At 40.3% G+C, this 19,083-nt stretch overlaps 1 protein-coding gene across 1 annotated transcript in view; it reads left to right on the forward strand.

Annotated features, from left to right (window-relative positions):
• PGBD5 (piggyBac transposable element derived 5) overlaps positions 1 to 19,083 on the forward strand; it is a gene marked incomplete at its 5' end in the record, with an annotated part of 84,824 nt that overhangs the window by 34,422 nt on the left and 31,319 nt on the right. Inside the window, one exon of the mRNA XM_081333699.1 lies at positions 12,542 to 12,969. Coding sequence (XP_081189825.1) covers positions 12,542 to 12,969 — 428 coding nt within the window. The remainder of the gene's footprint in view (positions 1 to 12,541; positions 12,970 to 19,083) is intronic.

Consider the following 19,083-nt stretch of genomic DNA (forward strand, 5'->3'; position numbering starts at 1 on the left):
AATTCCTAGTAGAAACCTGTTTGCTCAATAGTGATTTAAAGTTGGCTTATTTTTTTTTCTAAATCATGGATTATTATAAAATGCAATTGTACAATTGTAAATACAATTGTGTTATACAATTCAGATTAATTGTCTGTCAGAAGCAGATAGCACGAAGAGTGACAGCTTATATCAAATGGAAGAAAAAAGCCTATTAACCTTTCATTGCGATAACAGGAGACAGGTGGACAAACTTTCTCAAAGTTGAAAAGGTTGCATTTAACATTTGAATGACATAATTTTCTGTTTTTTTCAAGGGGATTTCGGTACTATTTTCATATATTTTTGTCCTGTTATAAGCCTCTTTTAGAACCTAGAGTTTCTGCATGTTTACTAGTAGAACGGTAGGAAACTGCACCTTGAATTTTAGGGCTTCAGAAGGGAATTTAAGGAACAGAGATAACTAACCAAGTATAAGTCATCAATCCATAATGAAAAAGAGGAGGAGCAAGCCTATGAATCTGACATTTCTCATTCTCCTAATCAGTGCTTTTTTTGTAAAAGAAAAAGGTGCTGGAACTCACACGTGTCATACAACCCGCCTTGCCTACCCTACAAGGTTCTATCCAAAAAAGGTGCCGGAACTCCGTTCTGAGCATTCTATGAGAAAAAAAGCCCTGCTCCTAATGCTAAACCAGGTGCACTTAATACCTTCTGGATGTTTTAGACCAGGGGTGCCCAATGCCTGGGCCATGGCCCATTCAGAACTGGGTTGCGGAAGTGGCAGGCAAGAATGTGTGCGCAGCTTCATTGTGGCAAGGGTGCATGCCTGCCACTCACAGAAATGGACCTGCGCATATGAACGCGCCTGCCTGCCACGTACGCAGGACCATCCCCACCCCGTCTGCCGGTCCGCAAAGCTGAAAGATTGGAGACCCTTGTTTTAGACTGCAGTTTCCATCTGTCCTAACTACCATGCTTCCCCAAAAGTAAGACTGGGTCTTATATTAATTTTTGCTCCAAAAGATGCATTATGGCTTATTTTCTGGTTAGGTCTTATTTTCGGGGAAATATGGTACTAAATGCATCCATCTGGCTGACGATTTTAACTGGGGCTTATTTTTTGGGATGGGGCTTATATTATGAGTGCCCTGAAAAATCATGCTAGGGCTTATTTTCCAGTTGGGTCTTATTTGGGGGGAAACATGGTAACAGAGTTACAAAATAAAGTAATGCAAGTTTTAATCCAAAAAATCTAGAAGGTACCAAGTTTTCTGTTCTTCTGTTAAACTACAATTGAACTTTCTGTCTAAAATCGTTCTGTTTATTATTGTTTGGAGCTCTACTACATGTACATCATGGTAACCATAAGGCATTAGTACAAAATGTGGGAGGTGAGCATCTGTTTGAGTGTCAGTAACAGGGGTTGACAAAGCTCCCATTAGAAACCAGTTCTACTTATAATCAATACTGCAAATAATTTCATTGTGGGGTTATTACTTCCCCCCAAATTTACTGAGCATTGGGTAAAGTTTTGATCTATTATGTGGAAAAATGTAAATCGAAGCATGTATATGTTGGTAGAACAATAACTCAAGTTAACGTAAAGCAGTTTCTTGTGTCTCCTTTTCCATATTTCAGTTTTTTAAAACAGTGGTTAAGATGATAACATTATCATTATGTTGTATCCCAATATTGAAATATTGGTTTCAACTAGCATATTTGTTCAGTGTTCTTTTTTTACAAAATGATTGTGTGAATAATTGAATCATGATTGCATACACAAAAATATTGCCTGGAAATATTGTCAGAAAAATGTATTATTACCCTTTCCTATCTTCCATTAAACTCTTTTGCTTACAGGACTAGGAATTCCCTGCTAGACTATAGGTCAGTGATGGTGAACCTTTTAGAGACCGAGTGCCCAAAACCTGCCTCCCCACCCCTGTCCCTGCTCCGCCCTGCCTACTGGGCCACCCACCACCTCCACAGCCCGCCACAGATCATCCATGCAGCTCAGCAGCGCCATGCCGGCCGCGCCCTCTGCTCATGCCCCGCAGCATCATCTGCGCGCAATGGGGCACAAGGGCGGAGTCTTGTCCCCGCTGCCCAGCTACCATGTCCTTAGCTGTGCTGCTTCACATGAGCTGCACCTGGGGATGACTCTTCTCTGGGGGGGGCTGCTGGTGAGGAGGGGGCCATGGGAGGAGGCGGGGTTGTGGCGATGGTGCATGTGCTCACAGAGAGGGCTCCGAGTGCCGCCTCTGGCATGCGTGCCATAGGTTCGCCACCACTGCTATAGGTGAATCACAGCTTCTAGACCCACTTCTATTTGGATACCTCTGTTTCTCTCTTGAGCTTTTCCCCATGGGCTGGGGGAAATCAGTTGAACTTGAAATTGCTGGGATTTCAAGTAGCAATAGCAATAGCACTTAGCACTTAGACTTACTTTACAGCCCTTGCTAAGCAGTTTATAGAGTCAGCATATTGCCCCCAACAATCTGGATCCTCATTTTACCGATGGAAGGCTGAGTCAACCTTGAGCAGGTCAGGGTCAAACTCAGTGATGGGATTCAAATACCTGAACAACTGGTTCTCTGCGTGGATGCATGCCTTGGCATCTGAGGCCTAGACTTCCGGAAGTGGCATCCTCTGAGACCTAGAACGGATGTCCGGAAGCAGTGTGCATTCAGCTGGTTCTCCGAACTCAACAAAATTTAGCTACCGGTTCTGCTGAACTGGTGCAAACCGGCTGAATCTCACCACTGGTCAAACTCATGGCAGTCAGCAGAATTAGCCTGCAATACTGCATTCTAACCACTGTGCCACCACGGCTCATTGAGTACCTTTAAGAACTTTTTTTTCCCCGGTGGTACATTGCCCGTAGGAAAATTTCAATTAGACAATTATTTTCTTAATTTCACTGTATTATATTGGCCATTCAGCTTTAAGGATCTTGAGGATTTCTCAGTTTATCTTCTACAACTATAATCACACTAACTGCCTGTTTATTTTAGAAATATACTGTACTTACTTAGCTTAAACTTCAGTGTGAAATGCTGTTTTTAATTAGTAGTGAATGAAGGGGTTACTAAACAGAACAGCCTAATGGACTATCAAATGGCCATTAACCATGGTGATGGCTTTCCTACCACCACCCATCAGTTTTTTATGGGGCAAAAACTACAGTCATGTATCATGCATACTTTCAATTGATACTCCCAACCTCACATTTAACAATACACTTTTTCAATTGCTGAAATTTCTATAAGTAAGAAAGGCAATCACAATCATTAGACTGGGGATCCCAGAAAATCTAAAGATGGCCTTTAGGTTTCTGTCTTCTTAAGCTTCTTGTATTTAACCTATTAGTACTCTATCACATGAACGAAAACAAGAGAAAGAAGAGATCAAAAATATCCTAAAGATATTTAATAATGTTATACAGTAGATGCTCAGCTTTTTTGAGGCAATAGAAGACAGTTAAAAGGATCTGATCAATATACATGCTCTGAATTCTGTGAATGGAAAACTTTCTGTAATTCTGGATACAATCCAAGAAAAAAATGGTTTTATTCTCATTTTGGAGACTAAATATAAACATTGATTTAAGTATTGACTCTAAAAATAGACTACATGTTTGCAATAGTATTGCAGTAGTTGGTGTTCCATTCCAATCTGGAAATTGTTAGCTGTGCACTGATGAGAATTGAACTCACTTCTCTTTTTAATCTTGAATGGAAGCTAAATGTAGATGACTCTTCCTTTTACCAGATTAGGTTTCTGTTACTCTTTTGGATCTGAGGGTCTTTATTGCTCCTTTCAGTGGCTTGCTAGGGATTTTCTTCTAAAAAGAAGTAGGCAGCAATGCAAACAAAAAGAAGGGACTGAAGGGGGGGGAGTTAAAGTTAAGTTGATTTACATCTAACATCTTTTATTTAGTTAATTATTTTAATTAATCGAACTGAAGTTATGATCAACTCTTAGAAACTTCACAGTCAAAGTCCATATGAGGTATTTTGGCAGTAAAATGGAAGCAGTTTGCCCTTTGCTTCTAGGATGTTTCTTCTTCCCAGGCTAACCTGAAGCCCTTGTGATCTAGGAAACTATGAACCAGCCCCAAACCTGCTTATCTGGATGAGACCAGCCAGGTGCTGTTACTGTGTTAATACTGACCCATCCCTATAAATCTTTCCCCCTTTCATCATATGAAAAATTACAATTTTTGACAAGTTTGGAAAGGGCCTTCACTGCTTCCCTCCAATAATTTTCCCTTTGTTAATTTGGGAGTCCAAAATAGTGTTGATTCATTTCATTTTCTTTTCCCCCCCAAATTAGTTTCATCCAACAGGGGTGAAAATGTATCAGTCATAAGTCATAAATGACTTAGAGGAGGGAATAGAAGAACTCATCAAATTTGCACATGACACTCAAGTGACAGGAATAGCCAATACCCCAGAAGACAAGCTCAGGATCCTAAAAGACCTTGACAAAGTTGAACAATGGGCCCTATCCAACAAAATGAATTTTAATGTGGAGAAAAGCAAGTTTTATGTTGAGGCAGGAAAAATCAAAGGTACAAGTACAGATCAGGTGAGACCTGGCTCAAAAACAGTAACTGTGAGAGGGACCTTAGAGTCCTAGTGGACGACAACTTGACTATGAGTGAGCAGTGTGCAGCAGCAGCCAAAAAAGCTAATACAATCCTGGGTTGTATAAACAGAGGCATAGAATCAAGATCACATGAGGTATTAGTACCACTTTATAAAACTCTAGTAAGACCACACCTGGAATACTGCAGCCAATTTTGGTCACGGTATCACAAAAAAGATGTTGAGAGTATGGGGGAAAAATCAGAGAAGACCAATTAAAATGAGCAAAGGCCTGGAGACTAAAATATACAAAGAATGGCTGCAGGACTGGGGTTTGGCTAGTCTAAAGAAAAGAAGAAACAGGGGTGACATGATAGCAGTATTCCAGTATTTGAGGGGCTGCCACAAAGAAGAGGGGATCAGACTATTCTCCAAAGCACCAGAGGGCAAGACAAGAAACAATGGTTGGAAACTGACCAAAGAGAGAAGCAACATGGAATTAAGGAGAAACTTCCTAACAGTGAGGACAATTTAACAGTGGAACAGCTTATCTTTAGAAATCGTGGGCACTCCATCACTGGAGGTTTTAAAGAAGAAACTAAACTAGACAATCACTTGTCTGAAATGGTGTAGGTCCTCCTGCTTGAGCAGAGGGCTGGACCTAAGGGCCTCCAAGTTCCCTTCCAGCTCTATACTATTCTATTCAGTCTGTCTGTTTTTCAGTTATTTGGCCAGATTTTCATCGTTATTTCTAAGTATCACTGAAAAATTAGGGTAAGTTTTATTAATATATTTATTAATATAGGACTCCCGGGTACTTTTATAATGTACAAGTCTGTGGTTTTATTAGCATGGCAAAGAAGATAAATTTATGTAAATGGAAAGAAACTTGTCATCCTGATATTAAGGAATAGGGTTCAAGATATGAGACTATCATCTATTTTTGAAAAGTCTTTGTGTTATTCAAATGAGATAGCGAAGCAATATGATCAAGATTTAATAAAAAAGCTAAGGACTGAATTAATTTTATATGTCACCAATTTTACAATGAAGGTGATTTGGATTTTTTTTTCTGCTAATCAAAATTATCTCCTCCTCCTCCTCCTCCTCCTCCTCCTCCACCTCCTTCCTTTGTTTCCTCATAATATTTCCAGGGGCCATTTTTGCTCCCAACAGTGTTGTGATATTCTGTATTTCACCATAGGAAAAGTAAAAGGCTGTGGATTTGTTTTTCATAAACATAGAATGATTGACTAAATAGGAAAGAATCTGCGAAATAATCTATTGTTTGGAAGACTCACATTTGCAAAACTAGGCAGTGCAGCATTGGATTGTTTTGCTATTGAGTATGTTGCTGTCTAAACTGCCTATAACGCATTATATTCAATGCAGTTCAATTGGCAAACTGAATGTGCCAATTGCTCTCTCCCCTCCATCAATTTGTCTCTGCAGACTGGAACTAGCAAGACTACAGCAGTGAGACTCTTGTTTATCAGAGCCAGAACACAGCATTAAAAATACATTCATATTAAATTCTTGTCATGTCCCTTCCTGAATTCGTAGTGGGTGTTGTGTGTCTGTGTGTGTGCATCAAGAGGTGTTTGGTGTTTTTATTTTTAAATAAGAAGTATGGTTTAGTTTTAGTGTCTAGTTTCCTTGGGCAATGGTTGAATGCATAGCTTTCCTTGCATGATTTTCTCCCCCTCAAGTTTGACCAAAAGAAATCCAACAATTGGAAGCCCTTGAAAATACAATGGAGAGGGGCAAATGTGTGTGTCTAGTTTTAGAGATGTTTCATAGAACCAAGATGTTTGATCTGACAGTACTATCTGAAGTATTCTTTATGGAGTGAAGTGCATAATTCCAAAATGCTTGGGCTTGTTGCAATGCTGATCACATGACCCCAGGACACTGCAACTGTTATAAATATGAGTCAGTTCCCAAGTGTCTGTATTTTGGCATGACCACTGGGGATACTGCAACACTCATAAGTATAAAAAACAGTCATAAGTCACTTTTTCCAGTGCCGTTGTCACTTTGAATGGTCACAAAATGACTGCTTGTAAGTCGAGGACCACTTACATAGCTATATCTGAGCAAAGTGCTAACATTTTCTCTTGTTTTTCACACTAATCTGGAACTTTACAAAATCACTGTCTAGACAGATGTCAAATAAAACTGAGATCAACAATGGGAACAGCAAATCCGATGCTGGTCTAGTTTTTTTTCTGCCAGCTCAAAGATGGGTGGTTCAACTTAGTAAGGAAAAGTGACTCAGGTGTTTGTGGCCTCCATGGCAATTATGGACCTGGGGCAGGTCCATCATTGGCCAAGATGTATATACTAGGGGCTACACATTAGGCCTGTTTTATTTCAGAGCAAACACGATCTGGCTTTGTAAGACATTGTCCATTTTGTTGCTGTGGTCGGATCACTCTCTGGTTGCTTTTTGGCTGGCTGTGTGATCCTACCTCATAGGAAGAGAGGACCAGTTACATCAGCCTGTCACAGGAACCTGATGGACTTGGTTGGTTGCAGAGAAGTTTGAGGCTTTAGGTTGTATTGCCCCTGCATGGCTTTCCCTCTTGCCAGTCTTGGGGTGTTCCTTGGTTGGACAGGCTCTGGGAGACAAAGCACATAAAGAGACACCTACAACACTGGAGGAAGATGAACAGCAAACACTGGTAAGAATCCATATTAAGAATGACAAAACTGTGTTAATTCTTCACCGTTGTTGCATTTGGTGCCCCCACCCCTCTATGCTTTGCTCAAGCAGACCCAGTCTCTGCTGAGAAGGACAGATCATAGGATTAGTGCAGGACCACTGTGATAAATATTCTCACTATTTGGCAGAAAAAAGTCACTTGAATTCACTCAGAGTTGGACTCTGATACTGATATTGGGCTGGGAAAAGGTTGATTTGACTATATATGGTTTAGTTAGGCTGTGTGCATGTGCAAGTCTGCAATAGCTGTCCTTTTATTTTTCCACAAATAATCATGATTCACTATCAGCTCTTCCTGTCCTTCCAGAAAAGGCAGAGACAAACCACTGGGGAAGACAAATGAGAAGGCACCACTGTTACTGGCCTGTTCTGCAGTGGTGAGGCAAAACAGAAAAAATGAAAGATGCTACAACACTGTGGGTTGGAATTTCAAACCAAATCCCCCAATTCAAAACTTCATCCAGATCTAATACCTGGCTTGTTAATACACGTGAAAAGGATTCTAAAGTTAGAGCTGATCACAAGCTGAATATGAGTCAGCAGTTTGACTGTGCTGCTAAGAAGACAAATATCATTTTGTGCTGCATCAATCAAAGCATTGTTAAAGTTCCACTCTATTCTGTATTGTTTGGACTTCCAGGAGGAATGGTCCTTACTGGTTCCTCCTAAGTGATACTCGGTGCACATTGAGCTAAGGCCAAAGTAGGCAACTTTCTGGGTTTTAAGTCATATTTTGAATTCTGAGCGCATATAGTGAGTACCTTCAAAAAAATTGCTACCATGGGATACCCATGCCTATTCATAAAGTGGTTATAATAGTGATCTTGGCTAGTCATAAAACATCAATTTAATAAGAGTTCTTACTCTCTGTCCCCAATGCAGTAATATGGGACCCTTCTGGGATTCAAAGGCATTGCAGAAGATAGCAATAACAACAACAACAACAACAACAACAACAACAATAAAGTTGGAAGGGACCTTGGAGGCCATCTAGTCCAATCCCCTGCTCAGGCAGGAAACGTTATACCATTTCAGACAAATGGCTGTCCAGTCTCTTCTTAAAAACTTCCAGTGTTGGAGCATTCACAGCTTCTGGAGGCAGGTTGTTCCACTGATTAATTGTTCTGTCAGAAAATTTCTCCTAAGTTCTAGTTTACTTCTCTCTTTGATTAGTTTCCATCCATTGCTTCTTGTCCTGTCTTAAGGCACTTTGAAGAATAGCTTGACTCCCTGTTCTTTGTGGCAACCCCTGAGATATTGGAAGACTGCTATCATGTCACCCCTCATCCTTCTCTTCCTTAAACTAGACACACCCAATTCCAGCAACCGTTTCTTATATGTTTTAGCCTCCAATTCCCTGATCATCTTTGTTGCTCTTCTCTGTACTCTTTCTAGTCTCGACATCTTTTTCACATCGTGGTGACCAAAACTGGATGCAGTATTCCAGGTGTGGCCTTACCAAGACATTGTAAAGTGGTATTAGTACTTCACGTGATCTTGATTCTAGCCCTCTGTTAATGCAGCCTAGCACTGTGTTGGCTTTTCTAAGCAGAGAAACTGGGGTTTTGCTTGGCAGAATAATACCAATTTAACTGCATTGTACCAAATGATGGATGATGATGATGATGATGACGACGACGACGATGATGATACTAAAATAATTTTTTAAAAGACGGGTGGGGAAAGGAGCCTGGTGAACATCAATGGCAAAATCTTGGAGATACATTTTTGCTCCCAGGTATCAGGTTACCTTTCCATCAGCTTTGGGGCAGGGAAGAGGTGGTCTTCCTTGAACTTTAGGTTGATTCCCTCCTGTGGATTATGTGGCATCCATGGTTGGATGGATCATTCATATTCACATTTTGTTGCAGAAGAGAAACATCTTTTGCAAATAAATTGAAAATGTTTGTATGAAGAAAACGCATCTGTGATGCAAATAAGAACCGCCATCATAATCATTTCTCAGAAAGGAATGGCATTTGGTTGAGCTATTAAAAATACATTTAAACGAAAATGGGGAAAAATGATTTTATGTTTCACACTTCCAAATTGTGTTTTCATGTTTTAATAAATATTAGCTAATTTTTAATATACTGATCTTGTGTAACTTGTCGCCCTCCAGATGTTGTTGAACTCCTAGTAACCTCATCCATTGTTAGTGATAACAAATGCTAAACTTTGTAGCTCAGCAACATCTGGACGGCCAATTCTCCCTCTATTCTGAAGGAAAGAAACAGAACTTATTTCATAATAAGTAAGCTAAATTGTAAGTGATACAAATCTTTCAAGTACATACAGAATAACAGAGTTGGAAGGGGCCTTGGAGGTCTTCTAGTCCAACCCCCTGCTCAGGCAGGAAACCCTATATCATTTCAGACAAATGGTTGTCCAAATTAATCATAGACAGAAGGTTTTAGGAAGAGATTGGACAACCATTTATCTGAAATGGTATAGGTTTTCCTGCCTGAGCGGGAGGTTGGACTAGAAGACCTCTAAGGTCCCTTCCAACTCTGTTATTCTATTATTCTGTTACAGAGTAATCAACTTCATTGTTTTCCACAAGTTAGTTTTCCTCTATGTGCAAAGCAACCATGGTGGAAAAAATGTTGGTGTTGGAGCAAAGGATTGTCAGCATTTACTTCTTTCTCAACTATAGTGCAAGAATAACTACTCTGAAGATGCTTGAACTCTGCAGAGCTCTGCAAATGGGGTCAGGGGGCTCTCCTTCTTGAAGGTCCTCTGGCCTCCTCCTTCCTCCTGGCTCCTGAACATACACCAACCTGTTGTTGTTGCTGTTAGTGCTAGCTGTGAAGTCATGTCTGACCCATCGCGACCCCATGGACAACGTTCCTCCAGGCCTTCCTGTCCTCTACCATCTTCTGGAGTCCATTTAAGCTCACGCCTACTGCTTCAGTGACTCCATCCAGCCACCTCATTCTCTGTTGTCCCCTTCTTTTCTTGCCCTCAATCTTTCCCAGCATTAGGCTCTTCTCCAGTGAGTCCTTCCTTCTCATTAGGTGGCCAAAGTATTTGAGTTTCAGCTTCAGGATCTGGCCTTCTAAAGAGCAGTCAGGGTTGATCTCCTCTAGGACTGACCGGTTTGATCGCCTTGCAGTCCAAGGGACTCGCAGGAGTCTTCTCCAGCAGCATAGTTCAAAGGCTTCAATTCTTTGGTGCTCATCCTTTCTTATGGTCCAACTTTCACAGCCATACATTGCAACTGGGAAGACCATAGCCTTGACTATACACGCTTTTGTTGACAGGGTGATATCTCTGCTTTTTAGTGTGCTGTCTAGATTTGCCATGGCTTTCCTCCCCAGGAGCAAACATCTTTTAATTTCTTGGCTACAGTCCCCGTCTGCAGTGATCTTGGAACCCAGGAAAATAAAATCTGTCACTACCTCCATTTCTTCCCCATCTATTAGCCAGGAATTGAGAGGGCCGGATGCCATGATCCTGGTTTTCTTAGCAGGTCCTATAAGAAGAAAGCTGTGCAGGTAGCTTTGTATTTTCCCTCACAATCTAGTGGAAGCAAGCAATGTGAATTTCTGCCAGTGCAGAAAGCTCCCCCCACCATTCCTAAAAGGATATTGTTTGCACAAGACTGATGTGAATTTGGACAGGCCAGCAATTTTGCTCCTCATTTCTGAATTGACAGAAGTGAAGGTGCTTCTAGGTCGTTTTCAAACTGCTTTTGTGAAAGTGGAAAGAGTTGGCCTAGATAAAATAATGTGGATTTGATTCAACAAAATGTTTTCAGCTATGGAGAAGACAACATTGCCTTCGTTGAAGCAATAAAGCCACTTTATTTATTTATTTATTTATTTATTTATTTATTTATTTATTTATTTATTTATTTATTTATTTATTTATTTATCGCTAAATCAGGTCTGTGGTTTGTTTCTATCACTTCAAATTTTCAGGCCGGCAGACTGCAGAATTGCCTGCAGTATGATTGGAGCTGAGTAACTGGAGCAATCTTCAGCCCACACCAATTTGTGTCTACAGTCTGGATTGCTTTGCTGTGCATTGTAGGATTGTCCATACAATGTGCCACAGCTGCTCAGCATAAGCTCTGGGGGGAAAAGTTGAGAGGAGTTTTGAAATGAAGAAAGGGAGGGGAACATGGGTACTTTGTTTCTTTCTTGAAAGAAAAGGGACCATGTTGCTTCATGAGAGAGCTTAAGGAATTGCTTCATTTGAAGTTTCTTCAAAGCTTCTTATGGACCTAAGAAAAATAATGTGGAAGTGACCAAATACAAAGCCATTGGTATTAGGAAGAAAAGAATAATGAGTCCTGAAGTCTTTAGAACTCAGACTTAATGCATTGCTTTGCTTAACGTGAAATGTTAAAAATCATTGATGCCTAAATAAACCAGTTTAATAAACGGCTTTAAACAGATTATAGTTGCCTAGAAAAATATAGAATTATTAGAACTGAGTGAATATTTTCACTCTCATATTAGGTTTGATTTTGCTAAGCTGATCACTTGACTCTGCTTTTTTTCACCTTTTTCATCAGGCTTCTCTTACTTCAAGATTTACTAATCTGTGCAAAACTGATTAGAGATGCTTATCTACTTATCTCTTACAATCCTTCCTCTCAAAGTATAAAGGAAGTCTATGAAAAGAGTTCAGTAAGATATCTTTATTAACATCTCGTGTATATCTTTCTAATAATGCATACTTATCTTTTTAAAAAAAACAAGGTAGCCATATTGGGGAATGAAATATTACCTTACGCATGTGAATAAGCTATTTCTAATTTAATAAAAATGTTCTCTTATATTTTTAATCATTCTTATTTATACTCCATAGAAATACCTGTTAGATCACAGCTAAATGCATTTCTAATGAAATCAGTTCAATGTTTATCTAATGGGAAGGGAGACTTTCTCTTAAAAGAGTTAATAATTTGACCAGAAAATGACTCTGTGTCATGACTAAATTAGTTTTGGATCTCAGTAGCACTTCCTAGTCTATTCCTGAGTAGACAGGAATAGAAGTGCAGGAATAATTAGGCAGATGTTTTGAATATTGACAATAGACATGAACTGCCTTATCCTCATAGCAATGGATATAATACGACTCTGAGTGCCCATTAAGAAACAAACTATAGAAAGCAGTGCTTCATTGAGTGAGATGGACTAAGTAGCCTAATTATATTGTTTCAGGGTTCTGCTTCATTGCGAATATTCTGAATGTTTGGAAAAATGAGCTTAATTTCTATATTTTCCCCTTTTAGGTCCAACTCGCAAAATGCCACCCACTGCCAGTGCCATGGACTTTTTCCAACTCTTTGTTCCTGATAATGTGCTAAAGAACATGGTGATTCAAACCAACATGTATGCCAAGAAATACCAGGAGCGGTTTGGCAGTGATGAGGCTTGGATGGATGTCACTCTGATAGAAATCAAGGCCTTCCTTGCCTATATGATATCTACAAGCACTCACCATTGTGAGTCGGTCCTCAGCATCTGGAGTAGTGGTTTCTATAGCAACAAGAGCATCGCATTAATCATGACTCAGGCAAGATTTGAGAAGATTCTTAAATACTTCCATATTGTGGCCTTTCGTTCGAGTCAGACTACACATGGCCTCTATAAAATCCAGCCCTTTCTGGACTCTCTGCAACATAGCTTTGACTCTGCTTTCAAGCCTTCCCAAACACAGGTGAGATTTGATTTCTGGGTTGTGGGAAATCTTACTCCTTTCTTGCACTAAAACATACCATGGATCAGCAAGAAAACCTAATCTGTAAAGGAACCATGTGGGGAATGCATTGGCTTGTTTGGTTTCTTAAGGGCACATCTAAAATTTTTCAGGGCAATCAAACCCAGGCTTTAAGGTGCATTTATGGTTCTACTTCTCAGTGGTGTACAAATAGAGTAGGTGGGCTTGATGGTGGCCTTATGGGGACCCATGTCCCCTTGAACCATGCTTCAGTATGCAGTGGTGGAGAGGTATAAGTGGCAGATGTTTCCAATATGGTCAAGGGAGAGATGTCTCAGCAATCTACAAAAACCTTCTGAGTCTTTCCATGGACCTACAATGTGGGGTGACTGATGGTTACATTGAAAAAGTGGCCTTTACGTTCCAGGCGTCTGCTAAAACACAGCCCGTGACCTGGAAAAATCCCACAGTGGCTTCTTCTATTCTCTGAGTCTTCTTAAACACAACTGAGGAATGAATGTGACAACAGAGCATTCCTTAGAAATATATCATTCACTGATTCAGCTGACATGATGAAACTGGTTAGTTTTTCTTCTGCATTTATGAAATCCAGGCTGGGCATAAGGTGATTTCACACCTCAGTCTTCACATACCTCTTTAGTTCCTCAACTTCATAAATGTTAGAGAGTATGGATATAGAAGTGAGACAGAATATCTGAAAAGATTGGACCCAAGTTTATTAAAACTGAGGCATTTCGTTACATATCCAAGTAACCTCTTCAGTCAAAATGAAAATTTGGGTAGGCAGAGAGTCAGAGAGTCATTCGAAAGAACCAACTGTTGCCATACAGACTGCAGGAGGTTTCTCCCCAAAATGAAAAGCAACATGTAAATGAAGATTCAATTATGTTGGTTATTTGCAATGACTCTCTGCCTACCCAAATTTTCATTGCAACTGAAGAAGTTACTTGGATGAGTAATGAAACCTCTGAGTTTTAATAAACTTTGGTCCAGCTGCCATGATTTCAGGTACTTTGGCCCTGGATGATTGAACTTTATTTACAAGTGAGCAGAAGATGCTGATGCTTTTGAATGTGCCACATAAAGTAATCTTGAGGGGAGGGGAATTGTTGACATCTCCACGCATCCTGCCTCCTATGTTGTAATGTTGGGGCTGGACTCATGTAGGCTTTCTTGTGGGCTTCTCAAAGCCCCAAAAGCTTGCAACAGGGGAAATAAAAGGCAATGACCAGAAGTGTATATGTGTGTGTATACAGACATGAAGAATGACTCAAGAAACATTTTATTCCTATTGAGACATATGGTATGCTCAAATATGGATCTACCTCATTTAAAGGAAACAGTAAGAAGTATAGGAATCGTGACGTTGAAGAAGGATACACATCACATGACCTTGTTTGCTCTATAAGGGAAGCCATGGAGATGTTGCATTCCATTTTGAAGCAGGTAGAAATGAGCAAGCTTTTAATAATTAAACTGTGCAAATGTGCTTATATGATAGAAAAGAAGCTATCTATCATGCCTGATGGCAATTAAGAATGATATAAATAAGTCAAATACCTTAGTAGAAGTATAAGGTGATATATTTAAAAAAATGTATTGGGCTACTTTAATCTTCTCAACCTGTTTCCCCATTGTCCTCCAGCTTGACTGGATTTCAGTTGTCATTTGGATTACAATAAGCGAAGAAGCTGGGATTTGGGCCTGATATTTGCCTGCTAATATTATTTGAAAGGCTTCTCTAAATTACTTAAAATGGATGTGAGATATGAAACCTGCTTCATGCTTCCATTTTCATGCTTCAAATGGAAATGATTCTGGCAGATTGGAGGCCTTGTGTATGACACGTCATCATGATGTATATGCAAATCCACCCTGAGCTTAGGGAGATACATAATATGATTACTAATGTGCCTTCCTCTTAAGGTTTAAAATTCTTAGGTTTATTGTTTGTAAGATGGTTGACTAATCCCTGTAAATGTAATTAAGATGAAGCCAGAATAAACTGGATAACCCTACACCAAAATAATTAGTTGGCGGGAGTTACAGATTTTAATTCTGATAGCCACGAACCACAAGAATACCTACTTCAGCCTCATTCTTCTAATTATATTATTTCTTTTTATCATTAGTTGTTAAACTAATTTGAATTTATGAGATCCCTAATATCCCATCATACCTTTTTTTTCTAGTACAACCAACATATTAAATTGAAAATAAATTTTGAATCAGACTCTGCAACATACTGTCTCCCGATTTATGAACTTCAGTTCTCATCATCTCTATCCTGTATAGCCACTGGCTATGGGATGATGGAACTGAAGCCCAACACACTAGGGTGCAACTACTGTTCTCAAATGATTGCTCTGAAAGATAGTGGTAAGACTTGGTAGCTATTTTGTTGATACAAGAAGTGTCATACACACCCTCTTGCACTCAGGGGTAGCATAAGAAAAAGAAAAAGGCTTTCATTTAAGATGTCACTTGTATCGTCAAAGAGAATATAGGGAGCTAACAATGGAGCTAACAAATTAGGAACCCAGAAATATCCTGCTTCTGGTTTCAAATACTCACATATAATTACTATGATAGTTTATGGTTTACTCGATGTCAAAGAGATGACAGTTAAAGCATGCAAAGCAAAACAGAGTCTCTATCAGACCTTTGTCTAAGTTTTGTTTTAACAGGAGCAAACAGAAGAAAAGCCACCGAATCAATCAAAGATTCCAAGAGTTGAGTCAGGGTTGTCAGCCAGTCCAGAAATCAGAATTTCACAAGCAAAAACCACACCAATGTCATGCAAGAGCCAGAGATCAGAAGTTGCTTCCAGCAAAGAAGCAGGGTTCAGGACTGCCTCCTAAGGCTGCCTCCTAAGTTTGCAGCCATTTGTCATTAATAATGAGATTTACTCCCTTATTTTGCAAGGAGCCTCAACAAACACCACTGATCTGCTCTCCATTCTATTCACTGAGTATGGGAGCTGGGTGATCTTACATCCTCCTCCTCTGACTAATCCAGCTGTTCAAGTAATGTCTATTTTTGATCAGCCTCATGTGATCCCTGACTTTATCTCTCCTGAGGCTGATATTCCACTGGGTCAGCTGTAGCTGCTTAAAAATCAGATTCAAAGTCTAAGGCCTGGGCCGTGACAGCTAGCATTTTTTCCTAATTCACAAAATGTATTACAGAAAAGGGGATATTAAATAATCTTTTGCCAATGTAATGACCCTGAACACCTCATTCTAGTCTCTATGTCATTTCCAATATGATGTAATCCAGTATGATAATTCTATAAAAAGTTTTCTTTAAAATGAAGAACTGAGAGGTCCTCCCCCACTCCCAATTTAAAGAGTACAGGTTCCATAAGGAGCAAAGTCTTATTAGTATCAAAGAGCTTTTTTGCTACTTCAAGTAGCTACTGCAGGAAGATGGTAGTCCTGACAGAAATTATGATAGCAGCAGCTCTTCCTTCTATGCACTTTGCCTGGATATTTGCATAAACATAATATACATAGAGTTGCCAGATCTGGGCTGCCAAAATCTGGAGGATGGCTAGATACTGTAACCCTTTACTGCCAGTACTACCGGTACTTTGCTATGACCCTTTACTGCAAATTTCTGGATTTCTCCAATTTGAATTTGAAAGTCCCAATAATTTCTGCTTTAATTCTGAGACTGATAAAAATCAATTGATGTAATAGATTATTGTAGTGAGATACAGCGCAACAAACATGCTGAATTAAGTCAACATTTTTCACTGGTATCAATTCAGCATTTGGATTCTTCTAGCTCAGGGGTCTTCAGACTTGGCCCTTTTATGACTTGTGGACTTCAATCCCCAGAATTCCTCAGCCAGCGTGCCTGGCTGAGGAATTCTGGAAGTTGAAGTCCACAAGTCATAACAGGGCCAAGTTTGAAGACCCCTGTTAGCTGCTGGCAAACACGTGCTATGTCTTCAGTGCACTGTATATGAGACGCTCAAAACCTTGACCCAATCTCTAATTCTGCCTTTTGGATAATCTGAATGAGTATCTTTTTAGTTCATTTTCTTTTGCTATGAATATTCGTTTGTCTACGGCAGACATGTCAAACACAAGGCCTGGGGGCCAGATGTGGCCCGTGAAGTGGTTTCATGCGGCCCGCAAAGCCATCCTGGAAACAGTGATGGAACAGCCCCCACTGCCTTGGCCCTGGCCCAGAGACCCTCCTCCTGCCAGAGACCCTCAGATCTGTCCCACTCCTGCCCAGGCCCCCATAGGCACCCTTGATGCGAACGATGTAGAGCTGGCCATGCCCACCCAGTAGGCCATACGCACTTTAGCCACGCCCACACAGTAGGCCACACCCACCCGGCCCCCTGAGGGCAACCGCAATGCTGATGCGGCCCTCAATGAAATTGAGTTTGACACCCCTGGTCTACGGACACAGTTTGAATAAGAACTGTACAATGTTAAACAACTTTTAGAACATCTGATACTTTCTACGAATCTCTAATTAACCATACTTGGAAAACAGCTACAGCTTTTAAACAGGTGTTGCCTCTTGGCCAGCCTCTCTAATGGAAGGACACAGACAAGCAGATGCTTAAAGTAGCCTCCTTGCTGTGGTTTAATACCGATTTTGAATGAATTATTCAGAACCTTTTAGGTTTGGCACCTCCTTCTGTCAACAGTGTTTTGGTTATTGAATTTATTTCCTAATGTACCAAGTGTGACTATTATTTTACAGCGGTACATAACACACTGAAGAGAGCCAAAATAAACAGGATGGCATTTAAGTGCTTTTCCTAATGACAACAGGCAGTTATTAGAATAAATATTGCCTTACGTGTAGCATGCTGGAATGCGGAAATCAAGTACTCAATATTTATTTATTTAATTTATACGATAGCCTGGAGCTTTTTCGGGGAGGAGGATGAGGAGGGGGCTTGGATCATGTGAGAGGGAGTGCCAAGATTCCAGTTCAGAATATGGAAAAGTAATACACAGAATGGCTAATATTATTCACTGACCATGGCATCATCGCTTTCTACCTATTGGCCTTGCCCTGGTAGATGAGGAAGGAGTCTTCACTTGCCTGTTGTTAACTAAATATGTCTCTGTCTTTAGGGGGCAAAAAGGAACTTCCTAATAATCTCTGTCTCTCTTTCTTTCTCTCTCTCCTGTTCAATATAGTTTAGATATCTCATATATTTCTTTTAAAAAACCCAACTTTTACTTCAAATCCTAAGGAATGCCTGCTGGCATTCATTGATAGCTGGGTTAAGGCATGCAGTTATCTGCACCCAGGACAACTATATGATGAGCTTTTATTTGTTCTTTGTAAGAGGGACCTGCTGCTACTTAATTATTGAGTATTATTTTAGTATTCTGCATTTTTCTCTACTTGGGAGTGTTGAAAGAAAAGTCTTCATCATGATTCAGTCCAAGCCGGGAATAAACAACACGGTGACTGCTTTAGAAAGAAGGTTGCAGTTCATTGAAGAGGAGAGCCAGACAGAAAGATGGCTCTGGAATGAAAAAAGGGACGAGCACATGTAGGGTGTGGGTTTTTATACCCTCTGGAGCCTTTTGTTTGGAGTTGTTTCCTGTACGTCATGTGAACACCATGTTCCTGTTCCTGTTTTAGGCTTTGTATTTCCTGTGTTATTTATTTTATTTATTTATTTAGTTATATTTATATACCGCCCTATTCCCTGAGGACTCAGGGCGGTTTACAGGGAATTAAAAATCCAAAATACAAAAATTAAGAACCAAATTAAAAAATATTAAATTAACCCTGTAGTCAGTTAAAAAGAACCCCAAATTAAAAATTCCTCCTCAGTCTGGGCCCGAGAGCTCGAAGAGCCAGGTCTTCAGGCCCCGGCGGAATGATCGAAGGTCGGGGGCAGTTCTCAGCTCCACCGGCAGCTGGTTCCAGAGGGCAGGCGCTCCCACCGAGAAGGCCCTATCCCTGGGTGTCACCCGCCGGCAGTCTCTTACCAGCGGGACCCTGAGCAGACCCTCCCTGTGGGAGCGCACTGGGCGAAGGGTATTTGATACCGGCAGCAGGTGTTCCCTCAGATATCCCGGACCCAGGCCATGTAGGGCTTTA

Source organism: Vipera berus (assembly GCF_964194415.1).
Source record: "Vipera berus genome assembly, chromosome: 1".
Classification (NCBI taxonomy): Eukaryota; Metazoa; Chordata; class Lepidosauria; order Squamata; family Viperidae; genus Vipera; species Vipera berus.